Source organism: Rhinatrema bivittatum, chromosome 6, assembly GCF_901001135.1.
Source record: "Rhinatrema bivittatum chromosome 6, aRhiBiv1.1, whole genome shotgun sequence".
Taxonomy (NCBI): domain Eukaryota; kingdom Metazoa; phylum Chordata; class Amphibia; order Gymnophiona; family Rhinatrematidae; genus Rhinatrema; species Rhinatrema bivittatum.
In genome coordinates this window covers 51018917-51045345 of record NC_042620.1, presented here as the reverse complement: position 1 = coordinate 51045345, position 26429 = coordinate 51018917, and the positions used below count along the sequence as shown (strand labels likewise).

At 43.2% G+C, this 26429-nt stretch overlaps 1 protein-coding gene across 5 annotated transcripts in view; it reads left to right on the top strand.

Annotated features, from left to right (window-relative positions):
- The window catches only part of ZRANB3 (zinc finger RANBP2-type containing 3), a 593631-nt gene that overhangs the window by 195440 nt on the left and 371762 nt on the right, over positions 1–26429 (top strand). For all 5 annotated transcript variants that reach the window (XM_029605377.1, XM_029605376.1, XM_029605378.1 and 2 more), the window contains exon 5: positions 11731–11962. In XM_029605377.1, coding sequence (XP_029461237.1) covers positions 11731–11962 — 232 coding nt within the window. The remainder of the gene's footprint in view (positions 1–11730; positions 11963–26429) is intronic.

Genomic DNA, 26429 nt, shown 5'->3' with positions numbered 1-26429 from the left:
TCGTTTATCAACCAAACAACCAAAGACTGCTTCCACAAACTGCACGTATTAAAAAGAATAAAACCCCTATTTCATTTCCATGATTATAGAACAGTGCTCCAAGCAATAATATTTGCGAAAATTGATTACTGCAACTCTATCCTACTAGGCATCCCATCATCCCATACTAAACCTCTCCAAATGATACAGAACACGGCAGCAAGAATTCTAACAAACAAAAGGAGAAGAGATCACATTACACCAGTCCTTAAAGACCTTCACTGGTTACCAATCCACTACAGAATAATTCATAAGTCCCTCACCACAATCTACAAAAATATCCATGGACTTGCTCCACTCCATCTACAAATAGCTCTCAAAAAACACTCCTCCAACAGACCCATCAGAGAAGCATATAGAGAATATCTACATGTACCACACAACAATACCACCCAACATATAACATTGAGAGATCGGGCCTTCTCCACAGCAGGTCCCCCCACTATGGAACTCAATCCCCTTAGAATTACGACAGGAACCATGTCTTCCAACCTTCAGGAAGAGACTTAAAACATGGCTGTTCATGAAAGCATTTCCGGACCCTTAATGATTCACTTCCATCAAATGCAGCAATACTGAGCATCTTCTATTAAACTGAAACAGACACTACCAACCAATCACTACAACGTTTTACTTCTTGTTAAACTTTTTATCTTTCCCCTAACTCTAATCCCAGTTAGAATAACCCCTGTTTTATTGTAACTTTTTCTTCTATGCACTTGTTATACTTTTGTAATGTATACGCTTATGTTTTAGTTATGTACGTTATAATGTATTGCCCACCCCTTGTTTTATGTAAACCGACATGATACGAACTTCCGTGAATGCCGGTATAGAAAAACACAAATAAATAAATAAATAAATTTTAGGGACCCTTCTTACTGTTATAAAAAAGTTGGAGCAGACTCTATCCTCAGATTGATAGATATAAATACTTTGGAGAATGTTAGCTTTAGGTTGATTCACTTTCATCCTTAATTTAGGAACATGACAGGAAAATAACCTGTATCGATGTACAGATTGTTACCTTATAAAATTCCTCTTTAGCCCTGATTAAGTATAATATAATTCTTTATCAGAAGTATTAAAACTTTAAAAAATATTTACACAGGTTTAAGCTTTGTATTTTGAATTTTCCTAAATTTCCCCAAGTTTCTGCAATAGACATGCTGAAAAGATTTGATGTTGAATGTCTCCATGTTTCTTTAGATTCTGTCCCAGAAGTGGTTAAAGGTTTTTATGTATCTACTGGGATGAAAGTTAAGTCTCCTGGGATGCTTTCTTTTTCTCAGGAGTCTCTGAAAGAGATATATTACCTACCTAGTTCCTATGAGGGAATTACTCTAGGACAACTTTATTAGTTATCCATGATCTTGAAGTAGATAAAGTTGCTTTGTTTAAAATGTTAAAGTTGAGAGAAAATTATATGGGTAATCTGATAATCTTAAAATGGCCAGACAGGTGAATAAAGCGGTGGCAAAAGCCAGAGAGATGTTTGCCTGCATAGGGAGAGGAATGGTCAGCAGAAAAAGGAAGGTGATATTGCCCCTGTATAGGTCCTTGATTTTATTTATTTATTTATTTTAGTATTTTTATATACCGACATCCGTTTGCACATCATATCGGTTTACATATAACAAGACACAGTGTCGCCGTAACGACAGGCAGAGCCTTTACAAGGAACAAAAACAGTAGCACAAGGTTAAATAGGGGAGATGAGACCTCATTTGGAATACAGTGTACAACTCTGGAGTCCGCACCTTCGAAAGAATATAAAAGGATTGAAGTTGGTCTAGAAGGTGGCTACTAAAATGATCAGTGGTCTTCATTCTAAAGAATAGGAGGACAAGACTTAAAGATCTAAAAATATATACCCTAGAGGTAAGGCGAGATAGGGGAGATATGATAAAGACATTTAAATATCTCGGAGGTTTCCACGTACAGGAGACTAGCCTCGATCAATGGAAAGGAAGTTCTAGAATAAGGAGTCATGGGATGAGGGTGAAAGGGGCTTGACTCAGGAGTAATCTTAGGAAATATTTTTGGCGAGAGAGGGTAGTGGATGCATGGAAAGGCCTCCCAGTATAGGTGGTAGAGGGAAAAATTGTACCTGAATGCAAGAAAGCATGGGATAAATACAGGGGATCTCTGATGGAGTAATGGGAATTGCGAGGGCTAGATAAATTGGATAGATGGTAGACCACATGGGTCATATGGTCTTTTTCTAATAGAATATCAGTATTCCCTGATATTTCTAAGTCAACACAGCATGGAAGGAAGAAAGCTTTGAAAAAAAGGCTGCGAGTAGTTGCCCTTGGTGCTAAATTTCTTTTACTGTTCCCCTATAAATGTTGTCTTTCCTTAAATAATGAGAAATATGTGTTCAATGATCCAGAGCATTTAGAAAGGTTTCTAACTAATTGTTTATTTGCTATTAATTAGGTGGCTAGATAGCTTGAATGGTGTATTAATTTAAGCCAATTAGTGGAACACTGGATATGTTTCTTGTAATGTGTATTTTGCCCGCTGTTCCCCCGTTTGTGGAGTTTATATATATTAATTTGCGAGTATATTTCTTATTTTATATTTTTATTTCTTCCTTAAATAGTATAGTCTCTCATGGATTATCTGGTTCTTTCTATTATCAAGATGATTTTTTTTTAATTTTAATAAATTAGATTGAATTGAAACCAACAGGTAAAACAGTAGGTATTAGTATAGCATCAAAATAGGCAATTTATTAAAAAAAAAAAAATCCTAACAACATAATAGTTCCCAATAATAGGGAGGCACAAGTAATATAAATGAAAAAGAAATGTATCACCACATGCAGAGGCTGTCCATAATTATTTAAATTATCTTATAACACCAACTTGTCTCCCTAATCATTAGGGACAGGCAATTTAACTAAAAAAGTTTCTAAATATGCAGGATCATAAAAATCATAGGAATTACCTTGAAAATTCACAACACATTTGAAAGGAAGAAAGAGGAACCAAGTAAAGTAATACACTGTTTGAGTTGCAAGCAAAGCTTCCTCCACAATTGCGTTTCCCTTGAAACATCTGTGAAAATTTGAATTTTTTTGCCCGCAGAAACTAACTGCTCTATACCTAAAATATTGTCTAAGGACTAATTCTTTATCCATAAGAAGCACAAAAGAATATTAAACTAGCCCTCACATCAATATTATCTTAGAAGTTCTAGAGAAAATCTGACAAATATGAGCTCTCTATTGGAGCTAGTATAACAATAAACTTTTCTTCCCTCGCATTTTTCTTAAATTCTGGGATGTAATAACACCTACATAACATAATATTTTTATCTTGAGAAATTTATTAAATTTCATATAGATGTTTTTTAAATAGAATGCAAAATCTGTCTGGATTTAGGGAAGTTTAATAGACAAAGATCCTTAGAAGCCTCATCTATTGTCATGTGGTATGCACCAGAAGATTTATTTATTTATTTATTTATTTTTGGACTTTTATGTACTGACATTCATGTGAAAATTACATATCATATCGGTTTACAGAAAAATACAAAGTTGCAACAAGCATTACATAGAACAGGGTATCCTGGAACTGGGAGCAAGGGATAAAATACAAAAACATGGTAACTAATAACAACTGCAAAAGTGTGAGCCACCTAATAATTGGGATGACTCTTAAACAATATTAAATCCAGAGAGACATGAGAAAATGGCGAAGCAATGGTAGGAAAAGCCAATATGAAGATCAGCAAGTAAGATTCATTTCTAGATACTAAAACAATGCGATTAAATAAACGATGATAATAAGTTCAAAAGGGAAGTCAGTGTGTGTGTTTAGTCTCTTCCAAACCATATGTAGAGACTATTCCGGGCAGGAATGGAGAAAGAATGAACTAGAGAGGGGGGCTGTTTCTTGTGCGTGTGAAACAGTATCAGTTAGTGATCCTGGAATGATCTTCCTGATTTCATGGGAGGATCGTCTGGTTGAGGAAAGGCTTGTTTGAAGAGCCATGTTTTGAGGGGGTTTTTTGAAAGTTAGTGGGCATGTTTCTAGTCTGAGATCTGGGGGAAGAGAGTTCCATTGAGAGGGACCAGCAGTAGATAGGGCACGTTTCCTTAAGGCGGTCTTGATTGGGGGGGCGTAGAGAGATCCTTTGTAGGCCGATCTGACCGGTCTGGAGGATTTTTGGAAACGGAGAGGGAAGTTAAGATCAAGAGGTGTTAAATTGTGTGTCGCTTTAAAAATCATCATGAGGAATTTGAAGAGAATTCTAAATTTGATTGGTAGGCAATGTAAGACGTGGAGTATAGGCGTGATGTGCTCTCGTCTGTTGGTGTTGGTCAGGATCCTCGCGGCGGAGTTCTGTACCATCTGCAGAGGTCTCATTGTATTAGCTGGGAGACCTAGGAGGGGAGAGTTACAGTAGTCGAATTTTGAAAAAATGATGGATTGCAGCACCGTGCGGAAGTTGTGGAAATGGAGGAGGGGTCTTAGCTTTTTTAGAACCTGTAATTTGAAGAAACAGTCTTTAGTTGTTGTGTTGACAAATTTTTTTAGGTTAAACTGATTGTCCAGAGTTACGCCCAGGTCTCTGACATATGGGGAGAAATTTAATTGGGAAGTGATTGGTATGTTGGTTTGACCGTTGTTGTCATCTTGGGACATAAGAACATAAGAAATTGCCATGCTGGGTCAGACCGAGGGTCCATCAAGCCCAGCATCCTGTTTCCAACAGAGGCCAAAACCAGGCCACAAGAACCTGGCAAATACCCAAACACTAAGAAGAACCCATGCTACTGATGCAATTAATACTCCAACTTTTGCTGTTTCAAGGGAAACCTTGCCCGGTGGTTTTTGTACGGGGGCTTCATATAAGGATAACCGATTTGCAGTTATCCTTTTTGTTCGCCCCCGTCTATTATTCTTTATTATTTCTGAAAATGTCCATTTTTTATTTTTATTTTTCCTTAAAATGCCTTCTCCCCGGCTGCTTATCCGACCCACTATCTTATTTCATTATATACTTATCAAGGTCGCCGCCTTTATTGATTTTCATGGGTGCGGAACTGCGCACCCATGAAAATCAATGGCGGTGTGAGAGGACGCCAGGTTGAATCGCTCCTCATTGAAGTTATATTTCCTTGACGAGAATGCCTGCAAAACGTAAAGGCAAGCTACGGGTCTACCCCCCCTGCACCCGAATTGCTTACCGGACAAAAGAAGATAGATTCCTTCGCTACCTCGATGTTGGTGGAGAAGGGGGGCGAATGCCCCGCTGCAGCAAATAGAGAAGGAGCTAATTTGCTGCCTGGGGATATTACTCTCAGCCCCCCTGACTGCAGACCTCCTCCGGAGCCAGCTAAGTTGGTAAAGTCCCCCGAAGCGGAGCATGGAGATGATCTCATCACCCAGATGGGAGGGGGACGCCGAGGGAGTGAGACCGTGCCGGTAGAACACCTATCCTCCAGCCCAGCTGAACCATCGGGGCCTGAAAGACTGGAGGGATTATTATCATCTTTGTCCCCAGTCTCTCGAGTGGAGGAGGAAAAAAGGCTACGGAACTGGATGAACCCGGAGAAACTTCAATTGCACTGGCTAGGGGTGAGTTGTTCATACCGCCCCCTAAACCAGAAGTAGTCACTCTGGATACTTTATGGGACGTAATGGTTGCAATTGGGAAACTAGTGGGAACTAAGCTGGACACTGAAATGTTTAATATGAAACAAAATCATGATGGACAATTAAATGAGATGGGAAAGAAGCTGGATGAGATGGACTGTAAAGTTACCCAAGTTCAAACAGTAAATGTGAACATTATTAAAGATATTGGTTTACAGTCTAAAAGATTAGAATACCTTGAGAATTACTCTAAACATTTGAATCTGAGATTTACTAATTTTTCTAGAGCTTTGGGGGAGAATATTCAAAATACTTTGAAGAAGTATTTTAATGATTATTTAAAGTTAGATGACGAACAGATACCACTTGTTAACAAAGCTTTTTTCCTAACAAGATCTTTTAGAAAAACTGGAGTAAAACACCTAGAAGCCCTGGAAAACTTGACCCAATTTATTGAGAGTTCTGATATTGAAATTATGGATAGAGGTACCTTATTAGTCTCCTTCATTTCTGAGGGGGATGTTAGCAAGGTAATGCGTAATTATTTCCTAAATATGGGTCTAGAATTTCATGGCCAGGTAGTTAAGATCTTCCCAGATCTATCTAGATCGACTCAGGTTAGAAGAAGAGAATTTTTGAATTTTAGACCCCAAGTTTTGGCTTTAGGATATATATTTGTATTAAAATATCCATGTCTTCGTTTAGTAGGGCGTCAAGATGAAAAATTCGTGTTCTCAGCTGTTGAACAACTTAAGTCCTTTTTGTATGCCAGAAATATGACTAATTCCATCGCAACAGGTCAATAAGTCAGTCAGTTAGGAAATACCAACAAAAACACTAGGCCAGTTAATCCTGAAAGATTTGTATTATTTTGAACTCCTTTGTATTCCAGGCTAGGAGTCTCAAGTTTTTTCTTCGAATACAAGTGCATGTATAATTATGTTGATTTATGTGTTTGTGGCAATTATTTCTTTACATTTGTTTCTGTGATACATGCCTTATTTACCTGGTGAAGTATGTGAAAAATACTTTGTACAAAACCAATAAAATATGAATTTAAAAAAAAAAAAAAGAAAATCAGTAAAGGCGGCGACCTTGATAAGTATATAATGAAATAAGATAGTGGGTCGGATAAGCAGCCGGGGGGAAGGCATTTTAAGGAAAAAGAAAAAAACATTAGAAAAATTAAAAAATGGACATTTTCAGGAATAATAAAGAATAATAGACGGGGGCGAACAAAAAGGATAACTGCAAATCGGTTATCCTTTATATGAAGCCCCCTGTACAAAAACCACCGGGCAAGGTTTCCCTTGAAACAGCAAAAGTTGGAGTATTGAGTAAGAAGGGAAAGAGGTTTGTTGGTGATTACTGATGCAATTAATAGCAGTGGCTATTCCCTAAGTATAATTGATTAATAGCCATTAATGGACTTCTCCTCCAAGAACTTATCCAAACCTTTTTTGAACCCAGCTACACTAACTGCACTAACCACATCCTCTGGCAACAAATTCCAGAGCTTTATTGTGCGTTGAGTGAAAAAATATTTTCTCCGATTAGTCTTAAATGTGCTACTTGCTAACTTCATGGAATGCCCCCTAGTCCTTCTATTATTCGAAAGTGTAAATAACCGAGTCACATCTACTCGTTCAAGACCTCTCATGATCTTAAAGACCTCTATCATATCCCCCCTCAGCCATCTCTTCTCCAAGCTGAACAGCCCTAACCTCTTCAGCCTTTCCTCATAGGGGAGCAGTTCCATCCCCTTTATCATTTTGGTTGCCCTTCTCTGTACCTTCTCCATCGCAAGTATATCTTTTTTGAGATGCGGCGACCAGAATTGTACACCGTATTCAAGGTGCGGTCTCACCATGGAGCGATATAGAGGCATTATGACATTTTCCGTTCTATTAACCATTCCCTTCCTAATAATTCCTAACATTCTATTTGCTTTTTTGACTGCTGCAGCACACTGAGCCGACGATTTTAAAGTATTATCCACTATGATGCCTAGATCTTTTTCCTGGGTGGTAGCTCCTAATATGGAACCTAACATTGTGTAACTATAGCAAGGGTTATTTTTCCCTATATGCAACACCTTGCACTTGTCCACATTAAATTTCATCTGCCATTTGGATGCCCAATCTTCCAGTCTTGCAAGGTCCTCCTGTAATGTATCACAGTCTGCTTGTGATTTAACTACTCTGGAGATGATAAGAAACTCTGTCTTGTTAGTGTTCAGGACTAGGTTAAGGCTGGTGAGTAGGTTGTTGATTGCTTGGAGGCAGTTGTTCCAGATACTGAGGGTTTTAGGTAGGGAGTCCTTGATGGGGATGAGTACCTGAACGTCGTCAGCGTAGATGTAGTGGGTTAGCTTAAGATTGGTAAGAAGTTGGCAGAGTGGAAGGAGGTAAAAGTTGAAGAGGGTAGGCGAGAGAGAGGAACCTTTTGGGACACCCCAGGTGTCCCAAAAGGTTCCCAAAAGGCTCACTCCCAAAAGGCTCACTCCCAAAAGGCTCACTCCATCAGTTACACCTGGGGTGTCCTTTTGGGACACCCCAGGTGTAACTGATGGAGTGAGATTCTATGTTGTTAATTTTGACCTTCGAGCATCAGTTATTCAGGAATGACTTGAACCATCTGTGTGCCATGCCAGAAATACCTATGTCTGTGAGGCGATCTAATAGAATTGAATGGTTCACTGTATCAAATGCCGCGGAAAGATCTAGAAGAGCGAGAAGGTACGGTTGCCTTTTTTCTAAGCTAAGGATGATGGAGTCTGACAGTGAGATTAACAGGGATTCCGTGTTTAGCAGTTTGCGAAAACCGAATTGTGCTGGAGCAAGAATCCTGTGAATGTCCAAGTATTCTGATAGTTGCTTGTTGACAATTTTCTCTAATAGTTTTGTGATGAGTGGTAAGTTGGCTATCGGGCAATGGGCTGGGTCAGCTGGTGACAGGTTTGGTTTTTTTAACAGAGGCTTGAGAATTGCAATCTTTAGCGCGTCAGGTACTAGGCCTTGTGTGAGCGAGCAGTTAATGATTTCGGAAATCGGCTTGGCGATGACTTTTGGGATAGAGATGAGATTTGAAGATATTAGGTCAGAGGGGTGAGAGGAAGGCTTGAGCTTCTTGAGTAGGATTTCGATCTCCAATGAAAAAGTGGGCTCAAATGTTTCTAGTCTGGAGTTATGCTGAGTTGTGGTGTTGTAAGGGAGATAGGGAAGGTTGTTGTTTGCAATAAGCGGCTCTACCAAGTTGGTGATTTTTTTTTCAAAGAGGGTAGCTAATTCTGTGGCCTTAGTTAACACTTAGTCATCTGGAATGGTAGGTTGGGACGGCTTTGTAAGAGATGAGACGTACGAGAACAGAGCGTTAGAGTCAAATAAGAAGTGATGAATTTTTTGGTCGAAGAAGTCTTTCTTTGTTCGGAGGATCGTGTTCCTGTAACGGTGCATAGTATCTTTGTAGGCTGCTTGTGTCATTGCGGAAGGGTTTTTCCGCCATCTGTGTTCTTTGCTTCTTAATTCTTGTTTAAGGGATTTTAATTCAGGTGTCAACCAAGGTTTCCTGTTGTCAGTGTTTGGGTGTAGTACTTTGGTGATTGTAGGGCACGTTAGATCTGCTACTTTATTGGTTATCTTGAACCATGAGGTAATGGCCGCATCTGCATCAGAGAGATCAAGGTGATCTAATTCTTTGGAGAGGTGGGAGCTGAGGTTGTCTAAGGTGCCCAATTTCCTGAATTGGATTGTGGACTTGTGAGATCGTTGAGGAATGGATTTGGTGATATCTAGGGTCGTTGTGATCAACCGGTGGTCAGACCAGGGGATAGGTATGCAAATTGGTTTTGCAGTGGAGGTAATACCATCGTTTAGAAATATAAGATTTATTTATTTATTTATTTATTTTTGGTTTTTATATACCAGAAGTTCCTGTATAATATACATATCACTCCGGTTCACAGATAACAGAGATAACTATCGCTGGGATGGCGGTTTACATGGAACATATCGAACAGTTAATCTATTGTAAAGTAGAATACAAACTAAGATCAACTAAGAACACATAAATAAAGCAAATAAACATTACATAATTGCTGTGGGACAGGAGGGTTGTTATTCTTCCTGCTCTTAGCTCTCTGGGAAAGCTTGTAGGAAGAGCCAAGTCTTGAGTTTCACTTTAAACGTGGTATGGCACGGCTCAAGGCGGAGGTCTGGTGGTAGTGAGTTCCAGAGAGAAGGGCCCGCTGTGGATAGTGCGCGTTTCCTCATGGAGGATTTTGCAGGTTGGGTGATCATTCTGTTCTGATATCTAGATCTAGATCTAGAGTGTGTCCTGCTTTGTGCGTTGGGCTGTCTATGATCTGTTTGAAACACAGGTATTTAAGTGAGGAGAGAAAGATATCGCAGTTGGGGGAATGGGGAGAGGCGTCAACGTGTAGGTTAAAGTCTCCCAGTATTAAAGCAGGGGTGTTGTGGCAGATATGTTTGGCAATTCGTTCAATAAGTGGGGAAGGGTCAGATTCTAAGAGCCCTGGAGGGGCATAAATAAGGCATATTTGAAGCTGGGAAGATTTAAAGACTGCGAGATCAAGATTTGCTACCGATTCTGAGTGTTGAAGGGAAAGTCTAAGATCTTTTTTTGCCATTAGGAGGAGGCCGCCGCCTCTTTTTTTAAGTCTCGGGATTGAGAATATGTCATACATCAGAGTGGGAAGTTGGTTGATAAGTACTGTATCTGTGGGTTTCATCCATGTTTCTGTGTTTGCGCAAATGTCCGGTTTGGCGTCCAGTATATAGTCGTTGATGATGTGGGTTTTTTTGAGTGAGCGATTGGGCATTAAAAAGTGTTAGTGAGAACAAAGAAAGGCCCAGGAGTTGAGTGAAGGGGGAGATCAAGATAGGGATCAGCCTCTTGAGTTGAATGTTGGGGACGGTGGAGGGTTTGAAGTAGTTTCTGAAATGGTGGCGGATGATGGGGATTGGGAATGAACGCATCTTGGCTGGAAGGATAGTCAATGGATCCGTTAAATGAAGATGAGGCTATGCCTAAAACCACTTAATGGGATGCAGGTCTTCTCAGCTGTATTATTCACATTTTGGCTACTACAATTTTTAATTGCCTATGGCAGAAAAGTCATTTCTGACAGACATAATTCTAAGTCCTGAGGTGAGGTGAATCAACCCCAGAAGGTTTTTCCTAGCAAAAAACCAGAAGAGCCCATACAGAACAATCAAGACTGAACCAGAGTTATATGAATTTCTTTTCTATTTAAGGGAACAGACAAGAACATTTGCACAAAAGAATGTTACTGTTCTACTAATATTTGTGTTCATTTTGTGTATGTGCCGCTGTTACAGTTATTTGTGTTATATCTTCTTATCCGGTATTTATTTATTTTTAATTTTTTATCTGATTTTTATATTCCGCTTTGATATATTTCAGTCTGCAGTAAAAACACAATTTCTTCCATTTATTGTATCTATTGCAATTTGAAGTTATTGTGATGTCACTACCAGAGAAGTGGACTTTGAAGGCACTTGCCTTGAAGCTAATGTCATAATTAGTATTCTTGTTAATCAAAAAGTATAAATGTACTTATGAATGTGTATTTGAAAATTTTCCATGCTCTCACTTGTTATCAAACATATTGTAAAGTAAAATTTTTCAAGACTGTTAGTCATCAAATAGATTCTTCCAGGTTCAGTGCTATAGCATACACAAATTCTAACTTTCTTGGTTGCATGACTTAAAGTTCTAACATTGAAAGTCATATAAAAAGCTAGAGCAAGGATGTAATTAAGTACTTATTCAGATACCCTCTTGGTATGAGTTGAGACCAGGAATTAGTTTTTCATGGCTTTATTCTTTGTTAATGATTTGTTTGATGGGAAATGGATTCAAGCTGTTTTTTCTTTCAACTTGAAATATAAAAAATGGGTTTCATACTTAATATATATAATTACATGTGGTTTTAATCACAATACTAACATTATTTACTCCTCCTTTATAGGTTAGTGCACTGTTGAGATAAATTTGTCTGAAATATTAACACTTTTTTTTTTTATTTTTTTTACAGGAGGATATCGACCTGTAAAGTGACCGTTCTGGGTTATGGTCTACTAACTACAGATGCTCAAATGTTAGTAGATGCTCTGTATAAACAAAACTATAAAGTTGTTTTGGTCGACGAGTCTCACTATATGAAGTCTAGAAGTGCTACACGGAGCAAGATCTTGTTGCCAATAGTGCAGAAAGCTCTTCGAGCCATTCTTCTCACAGGAACTCCTGCACTAGGAAGACCTGAAGAGGTAAATGAAATAATTTAAAAGCAATATGTTTGTGTAAACAAATTATTCATTTTTTGTTATTTAGAAATTATACTAGGAGCGTAAATTATTAAATTTTAATTACCACAGTATGCACATTTTTTTGGAGATAGATCATTTGCAATTCTGTAATTTGCACATTTCAAAATAAGCATATATTATTATCTTGTAATCTTTGAAATTTCAAGTTTCCAAGTATGAATTGTGTGTCTTCACGCAAGCATCAAGATCAATAGCTTCATAATCTTATACTGAATAAACATCAAAACTCTTAGGTGATCTAGATATGCCCAACCCAGCCATTCAGTAAATCTGTGACTGTAGAAATTGACTTTCTCACAGGACAAGCAGGATGGTAGTCCTCACATATGGGTGACATCATCAGGATAGAGCCCAATCACGGAAAACTTCTGTCAAAGTTTCCAGAACTTTGACTGGCCCCTACTGGGCATGCCCAGCATGGCACCAACCCTGCAGCCAGCAGGGGACCCCCTCAGTCTTCTTTTTTCCGCGCAGCAGTAGCCTCGCGGTAAAGGAGCTCTGAAGAGATTCCTGACAGGAATTTTCCTCATGGAATTATTTAAAGTTAAATTGCCCCACAGGGGTCCCTCCTTTAACTTTTCTCTGACTGCAGTACTCCGGTAAGTTTTTTACCCGTTTTCCGTCGATTACCGTCAAGTTTGGCCCTTGCGGCCTACTGGCCGTCGACCGTACCGCGGCTCAATTTATTTCAATGGTCATGGCGTCGGGGTTCCGTCGGTGTCCAGACTGTACTCGCACCATGTCTATCACAGACCCCCATGGAGTCTGTGTAATGTGTTTAGGCTGTGAGCACAATGTCCTGACTTGCACCAAATGTGCCCTTATGACACCAAAAGGTCTCAAGGCCAGAATGAAGAAGATGGAACTCCTCTTCCGTGCTCAAACCCCAACACCGTCCATCACATCGTCGTCATCGGAACCGGCACCATCGACTTCGCGCCAGCATCGTCCACCGACCGGTGACCGACCGCCATCGACGTCTTCACGGCCATCGACAAGGCAATGCACCATCTCCAGGTTCCTCCTGCACCGGCACCGATCGTGGAACCTGTCATCGACCCGATTCCAGCAGCGCTAGCACCACTGCTATCCAGAATGGAGGCGCTGATGGCCGCCCTCCCACCGAGGGATCCCAGGTCTCCGATGCCTCTCATGCCCTCCTCGATGACAGCTTCATCGGGAGGAGAAACACGGTTCTGCATCCCTCCATCAGGAGTTTTGCCTCAGCCATCGATGCCGATACGTCCCTCACTACCGATTCATCCGTCGGGGCCGATATGTCCGCCGGCACCATCGAGTCATCCATCCATGCCCTCGATGCCTGCACCGGTGCCTTCGATGCCATCATCGGTGCCTCCGGCGATTCCTCCGATGTTTTCGGATCCTAGACCGGGACCCTCAGGTATCCAACCCCCTTCACTTCCTAAAGGACAGTCTGCTGATCCTTATGACACTTGGGGTGATGATACTTCAACAGATACCGATGACTTACCTTCACCACCTTCTCCCACTGAAAGTAGAAAGCGTTCTCCTCCAGAGGACCTCTCATTCATAAATTTTGTAAAGGAAATGTCTGAGTTGGTTCCTTTTCAACTGCAGACGGAACAGGATGATAGGCACCAAATGATGGAGTTACTCCAATTCCTGGATGCCCCCAAGGTGATCACCTTTATTCCCATTCATCAGGTCCTTCTTGATCTCCTCAAGAAGAACTGGGAAAACCCTGCATCATTTGCTTCAGTACATAGAAAGGCTGACACTACTTATTTAGTTCAGTCAGCCCCAGGCTTTCAAAAATCCCAGCTTGACCACCACTCAGTTGTGGTAGAGTCTGCACAAAAGAGGGCAAAAAGGTCAAAACCCCACTCGTCTACCCTGCCTGCTAAGGAACAAAAAATCCTAGACAACATTGGTCGACGAGTATTTCAAGGAGCCATGCTCATCTCCTGAATTGCTTCCTATCAGCTTTATATGACCCAATATAATAGGGCCATCTTTAAACAGATACAGGACTTCTCCGAGTCCCTACATGAACAATTCCAAGACCAGCCACAAACCCTTGTAAACAAAGGATTTGAGGCAGGCAAACATGAGATTCGAACATCTTATGACATTTTTGACACCTCTACCAGAGTGTCTGCAGTGGCTATTTCGGCAAGACGATGGGCCTGGCTCAAGTCTTCTGACTTTTGCCCAGAAGTGCAAGACCGGTTATCCAACCTACTATATATCGGAGATAATCTGTTCGGTGAACAGATCCAACGGATGGTGGCTGAATTAAAAGACCATCATGAGACCCTCAAACAGCTCTCTTCGATGCCTTCCGACTTCTCCTTAAGACAGCCCTTCAGGAAGGACTCTAAGAAGTCATTTTACCGTCCAAGGAAGGCCTATCCACCACCAGCAAGGTCCCGTACTACGAGACCTTATCAAAAGCCTCAGCCTCACCAGGCCCGAAAACAAAAACCACAAGCAGCTCCCCAGCCAGGACCTGCTTCAGGTTTTTGACTTCCGCTTGGAGAGCAGCAGCCAGATTCCTCTGTCACATATACCAGTGGGAGGTCGATTGTGCCACTTTCACAACATGTGGTACTCAATCACAACCGACTAATGGGTATTGGCAATCATTGCTCAGGGTTGCCATCTGAACTTCTCGCCCTGCCACCAGACTCCCCACCTCTGCAAATGTGGAGAACATCCGACCACTCCATTCTTCTGGACCAAGCGGTCTCCCTACTTCTCCAGTCAAGAGCAATAGAACCCGTTCCGCACTCGCAGCAAGGCATAGGGTTCTATTCCCGGAACTTTTTAATCGCCAAAAAATCAGGGGGTGTTTGTCCAATATTGGACATACAGGCTTTCAACAAGTACCTTCAGCGGGAAAAGTTAAAGATGGTAATCTTGGGATTGCTTCTACCTCTTCTACAAAGAGGAGACTGGCTCTGCTCTCTGGACCTCCAGGACGCATACACCCACATTGCGATATCTTCAGCTCATCGCAAGTACCTGAGGTTTTTAGTAGGCCCCAAGCACTATCAATACCGAGTGCTTCCGTTCGACCTAGCATCTGCACCACGAGTCTTTACCAAATGTCTCGTAGTTGTCGCAGCTTTTCTGAGAACCCAATATGTTCACATCTACCCCTATCTGGACGACTGGTTAATCAGGGCTCCAACTCAGCAAACTGCTTGGTTGTCCCTCGATTTAACTCTACACCCCCTAATTTTGCTAAGATTTCTAGTCAATTACGAGAAATCTTGTTTAGTCCCATCTCATTGGACTAAACAATGTCGTTCAATGGAGCAGACTTGGACACCTTGCAGGCAAAAGCTTTTCTGCCTCAACAACGAGCGATAACTCTTGTGTCTCTCGCTCACCAGTTGCAGTCTCAACATGCTGCACCAGCTCGCCAATTCCTCATCTTCTGGGTCACATGGCGTCCTCAGTCACACCAATGGCCCGCTTGGCCATGAGACTCATGCACTGGATCTGAGGTCTCAATGGACTCAAGCTATTCAGCCTCTGTCGACCATTGTTCACATCACCGACTCACTCCATCTGTCTCTCGCCTGGTGGAAGAATCAAAGCAATCTCCTCCAGGGATTGCCCTTTCAAGTTCCAAATCCTCAAGCCATTCTCACCACCGACGCTTCCAACCTCAGGTGGGGAGCCCACGTAGACGATCTGCAGACACAAGGGTCTTGGTCTCCACAGGAAGCCAAACACCAAATACATTTCCTGGAACTTCGAGCAATGCAATATGCTCTCAGGGCTTTTCAGGATCGCCTATCAAATCAAGTCATCCTGATTCAGACGGACAACCAGGTGGCCATGTGGTACATCAACAAACAGGGAGGCACAGGCTCCTTCCGTCTGTGTCAGGAAGCTGCGCAGATATGGGCAGAAGCCCTCTCCCATTCGATGTACCTCAGGGCCTCCTACCTGCTGGGAGTGGACAATGTGTTGGCAGACAAGCTAAGTTGCGTCTTCCAACCGCATGAGTGGTCTCTCAACCCCTCGGTAGCGAACTCAATCTTTCAACACTGGGGATATCCTCAGATAGACCTCTTTGCGTCCCCTCAGAACCACAAAGTGGACAATTACTGCTCCCTCATTCGCAGCAAACACTCTCAGCCCAGAGATGCATTCTCCCTCTCTTGGGCAACCGGTCTGCTTTACGCATTTCCTCCACTTCCTCTTCTCTCGAAGACTCTCGTGAAGCTACGTCAGGACAAGGGAACCATGATCCTGATATCACCTCACTGGCCATGCCAAGTGTGATTTCCAATACTGCAGGATCTCTCCATCCATAGGCACATTCCCTTGGGAAAGGACCCGCTTCTGATCACTCAAAACAACGGGTGCCTACGTCATCCCAACCTTCAAGTCTTGGTCCCTGACGGCATGGATGTTGAAAGGTTAATCCTTGAACCTCTTAACCTTTCAGACCCAGTTTTCCGTGTCATGATTGCTTCATGGAAGCCTTCCACGGGAAAATCTTACTCTTATAAATGGAAAAGGTTCACATCATGGTGCTCTTCTCAGTCCCTTGATCCCTTTTCCTGTCCAATCCCAAAGTTTTTGGACTGTCTCTGTCAGAGTCAGGTCTAAAGACCTCTTCCATCAGAATGCATGTCAGTGCGGTAGCCACCTTCATAAAGGTGTCGGGGATGACCCTATATCAGTACAACCCCTCGAAACACGCTTTTTGAAGGGCTTGCTGCACATCAAGCCACCTTTATGTCCTCCGGCCCCTTCTTGGGACCTTAACCTGGTTCTCGGTCGGCTCATGAAACCACCATTCGAGCCTCTTCACTCCTGTGACCTAAAACATCTCACATGGAAAGTGATTTTCCTTTTGGGTATCACTCAGCTCGCAGGGTTAGTGAGTTAAAGGTCCTAGTTACCTATCCGCCTTACACTAAACTCCTGCAGGACCGGGTGGTACTCGGCACTCACCCTAAGTTTTTACTTAAGGTAGTCTCGGAGTTTCACATTAATCAGTCCATCATAATACCTACTTTCTTTCCCAGGCCCCATTCCAATCCAGGGGAACAGGCTCTGCATTTCCTTGACTGTAAACGGGCTCTAGCTTTTTATCTAGACCGTACAGTTGCCCACAGAAAGAGCACTCAGTTATTTGTCTCTTTCCACCCCAACAAATTAGGGCAACCTGTGGGTAAGCAGACTATCTCCTCCTGGTCGGCGGACTGCATATCTTTTTGCTATCAGCAAGCAGGCATTCCTTTTCAAGACCGTGTTAAAGCACACTCTGTGAGGGCCATGGCGACTTCAGTAGCACACCTACGATCGGTGCTGCTTCCTGACATTTGCAGGGCTGCCACCTGGAGTTCTCTCCATACCTTTGCAGCCCACTATTGCTTGGACAAAGCCGGAAGACAAGATTCCATCTTCGGCCAGTCTGTCCTGCGTAACCTGTTTCCAACGTGATGTACCAACACCCTTCCGCCCTCCTGGTGGGGTTCAGGATGCCCTCTACCAAATTCCACCCCAGTTGTGCCTGTTGCACGCCGTTGGGTACATTTGGCGCATGTTCGGACATCCTCAGCTCGGTACTCACCCATATGTGAGGACTACCATCCTGCTTGTCCTGTGAGAAAGCAAATGTTGCTTACCTGTAACAGATGTTCTCACAGGACAGCAAGATGTTAGCCCTCACGAAACCCGCCCACCGCCCCGCGTTGTTGGGTTCGTAACGTTTTGTTGTTTTATTTTTCGGCACTGCCTGTAGCTTTCAAATAAGACTGAGGGGGGACCCCTGCTGGCTGCAGGGTTAGTGCCATGCTGGGCATGCCCAGTAGGGGCCAGTCAAAGTTCTGGAAACTTTGACAGACGTTTTCCGTGATTGGGCTCCATCCTGATGATGTCACCCATATGTGAGGACTACCATCCTGCTTGTCCTGTGAGAACACGTGTTACGGGTAAGCAACATTTGCTATCTTTGAGCTGCTGCAAGAAGCAGACTATTATAAGGCTTGAAAGGGAGGTCTGAGTAGTCTTTACAGTCTGTCAGGCTGATGCAGTATTGGCGCGTGTTAAATGGGTGCTAATGATTGATCACCTGCTCCCTTAATGTGTGCAGATGCACCTCTCCAGGGCTCCCATTGTTAAATGCAAATGGGCTGCCGTGGTAAAGGAGGCAATAGGGAAATTACGCGCCCCTAGCGCTGTCAGCCGGTTAGAAAAACAGATGCTCAATTTCAGTGTCCATTTTCCTAACCTGTACACAGCTACAGGTTAGGAAAATAGATGCTTGTTAATTGACGGTCCCTTTTCCCTAATCTATCTGCCTGCACTCTTTTTTTTTTTTTTTTGTTACATTCTAACTTTTTAGTTTCTCCAATTTAATATCGCCACGATATTAAGTCGGAGGAAGTACAGAAAAGCAGTATTTTCTGCTTTTCTGTACACATTTTGGGCTTCTCCAAAATTAACTCCTGCTCAAGGCAGGCATTAATTTTGGCGAGTAAAAATATGCCCATCGGACTCACAATTTTTTTTTGCATTAGAGGGAATAGATAATAGCATCATCACATGCATTTGCATTTGCATGTGATGAGTGCTATTACCTACACGTGCGATTGGACACGCATTTTGGATGTGCTAACCCCTGTTTTGCATCAAGGGTTATGGATGAGCATACAAAACACACATCCAATCGCGAGTTGAGCCATGCGCTGCAGATAGCACATGGTGTTCCATCGGCCTGTGTGTGTTAGGGCGGTACTGGCTGCTGTCCGGATGGGGGAATTCCTTGCATCCCTGGATCTTACGGAGGCTTATGTACATATTCCAATATGGCTGTGTCACCAGCGGTTTCTACGCTTCAAGGTCTTGGGGCAACACTTCTAGTTTCGAGCCCTTCCATTTGGTCTGGTGACGGCTCCTCGAACTTTCACCAAAGTCATGGTGGTGGTAGCAGCCTTCCTTCGTAAGGAGGGGATCCTGGTCCATCCATACCTGGACGACTGACTGATTCGCGCCAAGACCTGGGAGGACTGCGAAAGATCGGTTCGCATGCTGATGTTCACCTTAAGATCACTTGGGTGGGTCATCAATGTACAGAAGAGTCACCTGGAACCCACCCAAGTGCTGACCTACTTGGGAGCCTGGTTCGATACCTTGCGAGGCAGAGTCTTTCTGGCGTCGGATCAGGTAGCCAAGTTGCAGAGCCAGATACAGATGCTTCTACTCAGACAAACACCCACTGTGTGGCATCATTTGCAAGTGCTGGGTTCCATGGCGTCCACCTTGGATTTGGTTCCGTGGGCATTCGCCCACTTACGTCCATTGCAGCGTGCGTTTTTGTCACGTTGGAGTCCGGTGTTGGAGCAGTTCCACCTACCCTTATCCCTGCTTCCAGAGTCCAGAGCCAGTCTGTCGTGGTGGCTTTCACGTGACAATCTGGAAAAGGGGTTGGATTTGAACCCACCAAATTGGCTGATAGTCTCCACCGATACGAGTCTGTCAGGTTGGGGAGCTGTGTGCGACACCAGATCTGCCCAAGGGCTTTGGTCTCCAACGGAGGGCTCGTGGTCCATCAATCGTCTCGAGACAATAGCAGTCCGCCTTGCCCTACAAGCGTTCCTGCCCTGGATTCAGGGACGTATGGTTCGAGTGTTCTCTGACAATGCGATGAAGGTGGCTTACATCAACCGACAGGGCAGGACAAGAAGTCCCGCCGTGGCGCTCGAAGCACGTCTTCTATTCGCTTGGGCGGAGCGTCATCTCCGGGGAATTGCCACGTCACATGTCGCAGGAGTGGACAACGTGCAGGCGGATTTTCTCAGCAGACAACAACTCGACCCGGGAGAGTGGGAACTGTCTCCCGAGGCGAGGAACCGCATTTGTGCCAGATGGGTGGGGGGTACTGCAGTTGGATCTGATGGCAACACGGGAGAATGCGAAGACAGTACGTTTCTTCAGCCGTCGAAGAGAACAAGGCTCAGTGGGTCTCGATACTCTGGTGTGCCCCTGGCCAACGGGGATTCTGTTGTATGCCTTCCTTCCCTGGCCTCTCATCTGTCGGCTTCTCCGTCGCATAGAACTCCACCCCGGAAGGGTGGTGCTAGTGGCTCCAGAGTGGCCACGTCGCCCGTGGTTTGCGGATCTGATTCGCTTGGCCCTAAAGGATCCTTTGCAGCTGGCTCAAAGGATCCTTTAGGTCCCATATTTTTGGATCGGGAGGATCACTTCTCTCTCGCGGCTTGGCTTTTCAGAGGCAATGTTTATGATTGAGTGGTTATTCTAAACAGGTTATTTCCACTCTATTGCAGGCAAGACGTCCATCCACTTCTCTGGCCTATGTGAGGGTATGGAGACTTTTTGAGACCTGGTGTCGCCAGCGCTCTTGCGTTCCTTTAACGGTCGATGTCTCTCTGGTACTGGATTTTCTGCAACAGGGGCTCACCAAGGGGTTGGCGTTTAATTCTCTTCAGGTCCAGGTAGCAGCCTTGGGGGCCTTGCGGGGAACGTTTGCCAGTGGTTCACTTGCGGCCCACCCAGATATTGTTCGATTTTTCAAGGGGGTCAAACATTTACGCCCTCCCATCGGTGAGGTGTGTTCAGCTTGGAGTTTAAATCTCATATTGCGTGTGCTCTGTGGCACTCCTTTCGAACCTCTACGCACGGCTTCCCTGAAAGATCTAACCTTGAAACGGTGTTCTTGGTGGCCATTTCTTCGGCGCATCGGATTTCTGAATTGCAGGCCCTGTCGTGCCGTGACCTTTTTTTGCGGATTCACGACGATAGGTTGAAGTTACGCACGGTTCCTTCCTTTGTTCCTAAGGTGGTTTCGGCCTTCCATGTAAATCAGACAGTGGAGCTTCTGGGGTTCCGGGGGTCGCCTCAGGACAAGGATCTTCTTCTTTTGAATGTGCGTCAGCTCTTATTGCGTTTTCTAAAGGTTACCAATGACTTCAGACGCTCCGACCATTTGTTCATTCTTTTCGGGGGTGCAAAGAAAGGGGACAAGGCGTCTAAAGCAACCATATCTCGATGGATTAAAGAGACTATTACTTCGGCATACTTGGTCCGCGGATGCCAAGTGCCTTTGGGTTTCTGAGCTCATTCCACCAGGGCTCAGGCTTCTTCCTGGGCGGAGTGTCAGCTGCCATCACCTCAGGAGATCTGCCAGGTGCCGGTGAGGTCCTCTTTGCACACATTTACTAAGCATTATCGATTGGACGTTACAGCCTCTGATGAGGCGTCCTTCGGTGCAAGTGTTCTACGCGTGGGTCTTTCGGGTTTCCGCCCAGTGTAGAGTGGCTTAAGTACATCCCACTTCTCTGGACTGATCCTTGTACGTATAGGGAAAAGAAAATTGGCTCTTACCTGCTAATTTTCGTTCCTATAGTACCAAGGATCAGTCCAGAGGCCAACCCCTTACTTCAGTTACCGAAAGACTGTGTTGGCTAGAATTTGCCTAACTTTTTCATAGAGCTACTTTTTTGCAAAATACAATTGTTGGAGCAGTTTTTTCTAACGGTTAATTTGCTTATGTTGTTTCCTTGGGGCGAAGTGGGAGACAGTGGTTTTTGGTCAACCCTTCGCCCGTTAGTATTGGTTGTTTGGCTTTAGTACAGGTCAATACTGAGGGACTGCAGGTGGCACTCTTGTATATATGGCAGTGCCCAAAGTTTTGCTTTCTTACTACACCTGCTGGTAGGGATGCAAAACCCACTTCTCTGGACTGATCCTTGGTACTATCGGAATGAAAATTAGCAGGTAAGAACCAATTTTCTTATCTCAGCCATTGAGCAACAGCAGCATCAATGGTGAGTTTAAATGTGTATATACAGTGGATTCCAAAGGGAGCTTCAGTCTGTAATTCCGTGCAAGGACTGTTGTTGCAATGAATGGGTGATAAAAGGGAGATAGGGAAGAGGCAGTAAAAAGTGAGGGGTGAAACAGGTGATGTGGCCTCAGTGAGAGCCAGTTTCTACTAAGCTAAAAACCCAAAGGAAACAAGAACAACATGTTGAGGTCTAAAAAGAAAAATATGTGAGGAAGTATTTATAACCAAGATAGAGTACTGCAGCAAGCCTTTAAGTATAGAAAGCATTTATTTATTTACAAATACTTGTATTCCACATTCATTGTCATAAATTGGTTTGAAGCGGGTCACAGTAGTTCATAGATAAGTATATACAGTTAAATTTTAAAAAAAGCTAAAACACATAAATAAAAAATAAAACATAATTATTTAAAAGCATTTTATTTATTTAAAAATATATATTTTATTTATTTATTTTATTTAACCATTTTTATAGACCGACATTCGTTGGGAACATCACATCGGTTTACATAGAACCGCTCTATCACCAGTTCTAGGCTATATTAGGAAGCTGATTGATTAAAAGAAGCATTTTTTTCCATTTGTTGGAGGACATGTGGACCAAGACAAAGGGGAAGAAATGGAAGAACACCTTTCTTAGCTTACTATGTATTCATAGTCAAAAATATATGGGGCGGATTTTAAAAGGCTGATGCACGTAATATACGCGCGTAACCCTTTTAAACCTGCTCCTGCACGCACCAAGCCTATTTTGCATAGGCCTGGCAATGCGCGCAAGCCCCGGGACATATGTGTGTCCCGGGGCTTGAAAGAAGGGGCGGGAGCGGGACCGACGCCTCCGGCACAACAGCCGTGTCGGGGAATCTCACGCCGGCACGCAGCCAGCGCGCGCAACCTACGCCTGCCCAGAGGCAGGGGCAACTTATAAAATAAAGGGGGGGGTGATTTAGGTAGTGCTGGGGGACGGGTTAGGTAGGGGAAGGTGGGGGGCGGAAGGAAAGTTTCCTCTGAGGCCACTCCAAAATCAGAGCGGCCTCGGAGACAACGAGGAAAGTCATCCTGGTTCCCCTAGACCTTGGCGTGCACAAGTGTGCACCCCCTTGCGCGCATCGACCCCGGATTTTATAACATGTGCATGGATGTTATCAAATCGGGCGTAGATTTGTGCGCGCCGGGTTGCGCACACAAATCTACGCCCATGCATCGCTACTAAAATCTGGCCCTATGCGTATAGCATATAATAGTGGAACGCAAGGTTTGGTGAAAGAAGTAACGGTGGTGGGGCCACTTGGCAACAGTGATCATAACATGATCAAATTTAAACTAATAACTGGAATGGGGACAATAAGTAAATCTGCAGCTCTAACACTAAATTTTAAAAAGGGAAACTTTGATAAATTGAGAAAAATAGTTAGAAAAAAACTGAAAGGTGCAGCTGCAAAGGTTAAAAGTGTTCAACAGGCATGGACATTGTTTAAAAATACAATCTTAGAGGCGCAGTCCATATGTATTCCGCACATTAAGAAAGGTGGAAGGAAGGCAAAACGATTACCGTTATGGTTAAAAGGTGAGGTGAAAGAGGCTATTTTAGCCAAAAAAAATCCTTCAAAAATTGGAAGAAGGATCCATCTGAAGAAAATAGGATAAAACATAAGCATTGTCAAGCTAAGTGTAAAACATTGATAAGACAGGTGAAGAGAGAATTTGAAATGAAATTGGCCATAGAGGCAAAAACTCATAATAAAAACTTTTTAAAATATATCCAAAGCAAGAAACCTGTGAGGGATTCGGTTGGACCATTAGATGACAGAGGGGTTAAAGGGGCTCTTAGGGAAGATAAGGCCATTGCAGAAAGACTAAATGAATTCTTTGCCTCCGTGTTTACTAATGAGGATGTTGGGGAGATACCAGTTCCGGAGATGGTTTTCAGGGGTGATGAGTCAGACGAATGGAACGAAATCACTGTGAACCTGGAAGATATAGTAGGCCAGATTGACAAACTAAAGTGTAGCAAATCACCTGGACCGGATGGTATGCATCCTAGGGTTCTGAAGGAACTAAAAAATGAAATTTCTGATCTATTAGTTAAAATTTGTAACCTATCATTAAAATCATCCATTGTACCTGAAGACTGGAGGGTGGCCAATGTAACCCCAATATTTTAAAAAGGCTCCAGGGGAGATCCGGGTAACTATAGACCAGTGAGCCTGACTTCAGTGCCGGGAAAAATAGTGGAAACTATTCTCAAGAACAAAATTGTAAAGCATATAGAAAGACATGATTTAATGGAACATAGTCAACATGGATTTACCCAAGGGAAGTCTTGCCTAACAAATCTGCTTCATTTTTTTGACGGGGTTAATAAACATGTGGCTAAAGGTGAACTGGTAGATGTAGTGTATTTGGATTTTCAGAAGGCGTTTGACAAAGTCCCTCATGAGAGGCTTCTACGAAAACTAAAAAGTCATGGGATAGGAGGCGATGTCCTTTCGTGGATTACTAGCTGGTTAAAAGACAGGAAACAGAGAGTAGGATTAAATGGTCAATTTTCTCAGTGGAAAAGGGTAAACAGTGGAGTGCCTCAGGGATCTGTACTTGGACCGGTGCTTTTCAATATATATATATAAATGATCTGGAAAGGAATACGACGAGTGAGGTTATCAAAGTTGCAGATGATAAATTATTCAGAGTAGTTAAATCACAAGCAGACTGTGATACATTGCAGGAGGACCTTGCAAGACTTGAAGTTTGGGCATCCAAATGGCAGATGAAATTTAATGTGGACAAGTGCAAGGTGTTGCATATAGGGAAAAATAACTGTTGCTGTAGTTACAAGATGTTAGGTTCCATATTAGGAGCTACCACCCAGGAAAAAGATCTAGGCATCATAGTGGATAATACTTTAAAATTGTCAGTTCAGTGTGCTGCAGCAGTCAAAAAAGCAAATAGAATGTTAGGAATTATTAGGAAGGGAATGGTTAATAGAACAGAAAATGTCATAATGCCTCTATATCGCTCCATGGTGAGACCACACCTTGAATAATGTGTACAATTCTGGTCGCCGCATCTCAAAAAAGATATAATTGCGATGGAGAAGGTACAGAGAAGGGCAACCAAAATGATAAAGGGGATGGAACAGCTTCCCTATGAGGAAAGGCTGAAGAGGTTAGGGCTGTTCAGCTTGGAGAAGAGACGGCTGAGGGGGGATATGATAGAGGTCTTTAAGATCATGAGAGGTCTTGAACAAGTAGATGTGACTCGATTATTTTCACTTTCGAATAATAGAAGGGCTAGGGGGCATTCCATGAAGTTAGCAAGTAGCACATTTAAGACTAATCAGAGAAAATTCGTTTTCACTCAACGCACAATAAAGCTCTGGAATTTGTTGCCAGAGGATGTGGTTAGTGCAGTTAGTGTAGCTGGGTTCAAAAAAGGTTTGGATAAGTTCTTGGAGGAGAAGTCCATTAATGGCTATTAATGAATTTTACTTAGGGAATAGCCACTGCTATTAATTGCATCAGTAGCATGGGATCTTCTTAGTGTTTGGGTAATTGCCAGGTTCTTGTAGCCTGGTTTTGGCCTCTGTTGGAAACAGGATGCTGGGCTTGATTGACCCTTGGTCTGACCCAGCATGGTAATTTCTTATGTTCTTAATATGGTACATTTGTGTGTTGGTCACTCTCAGTCATGCTTCATATTTGCGCTAACCTTGTAGGACAGTTAATGATTGATTTTGTTTCCTTAGGGGTAGATTTTGAAAAAATACATGCATGTGCTACCCAGCGCTCACACATGGATGCGCGATTCTATAACATGCGCGCACGTGTTATAAAATCCCGGGCAGCGCTTGCAACGGGGGGTAGAATTTAGCTAATTTGCACGGCGACAAGATCGGGGCTCCCCCAGTCTGCTCCAATTAAGGAGCAGACTGGGAGGGAACATCCCTACCCCCCTACTCTAACCTCCCTTCCCCTTTCCTACCCACCCCTTATCCCTATCCTGGGAACCCCTATTTTTTTAGATTTACCTTTTGCTCCTCCAAAGGAGCAGTAGCAAGTTGCACGTGCCGGCACAGCGGCAAATGGCCTCTTCCAGCTCCGCACTGCCCCTTTTCTGAGGCCCGGCTCTTGTGCACGTAACAGGGGATACGTGCGTGGCCGGGCCCCTTTTAAAATGCACACAGTGTGCACAATGCCCGACCACATGCATAACCCCTGTTTTTTACGCGCGGGCCATTTAAAATCAGGCCATTAAAGTGCACTTTGATATCCCACTAAAAATTGTTCCTTAATAACTTTAATTGAAGGCAAAATATAATAAAAATGATTTTCAAATGGGATGCAAAGACATCAATTTTCTATGTGTTTTCTCTGGGTGAGCATGTGTATAAAATGCTTGTCAGAATATTGTTTAGCTTCTCTATGGGTAAAATATGCAGACAGTGTAATGCATTACTTTTACTCGCTGCGAAAAGTACACACACTTTCTATCCGCAGCTGAGAAAGGTAGTATTCCCGTTAACAGGAGAAGGTTGGGGAATGATTCAATTATAAATGCCTTTCTTCATAAATAAGCAGTGATGAATTAAAT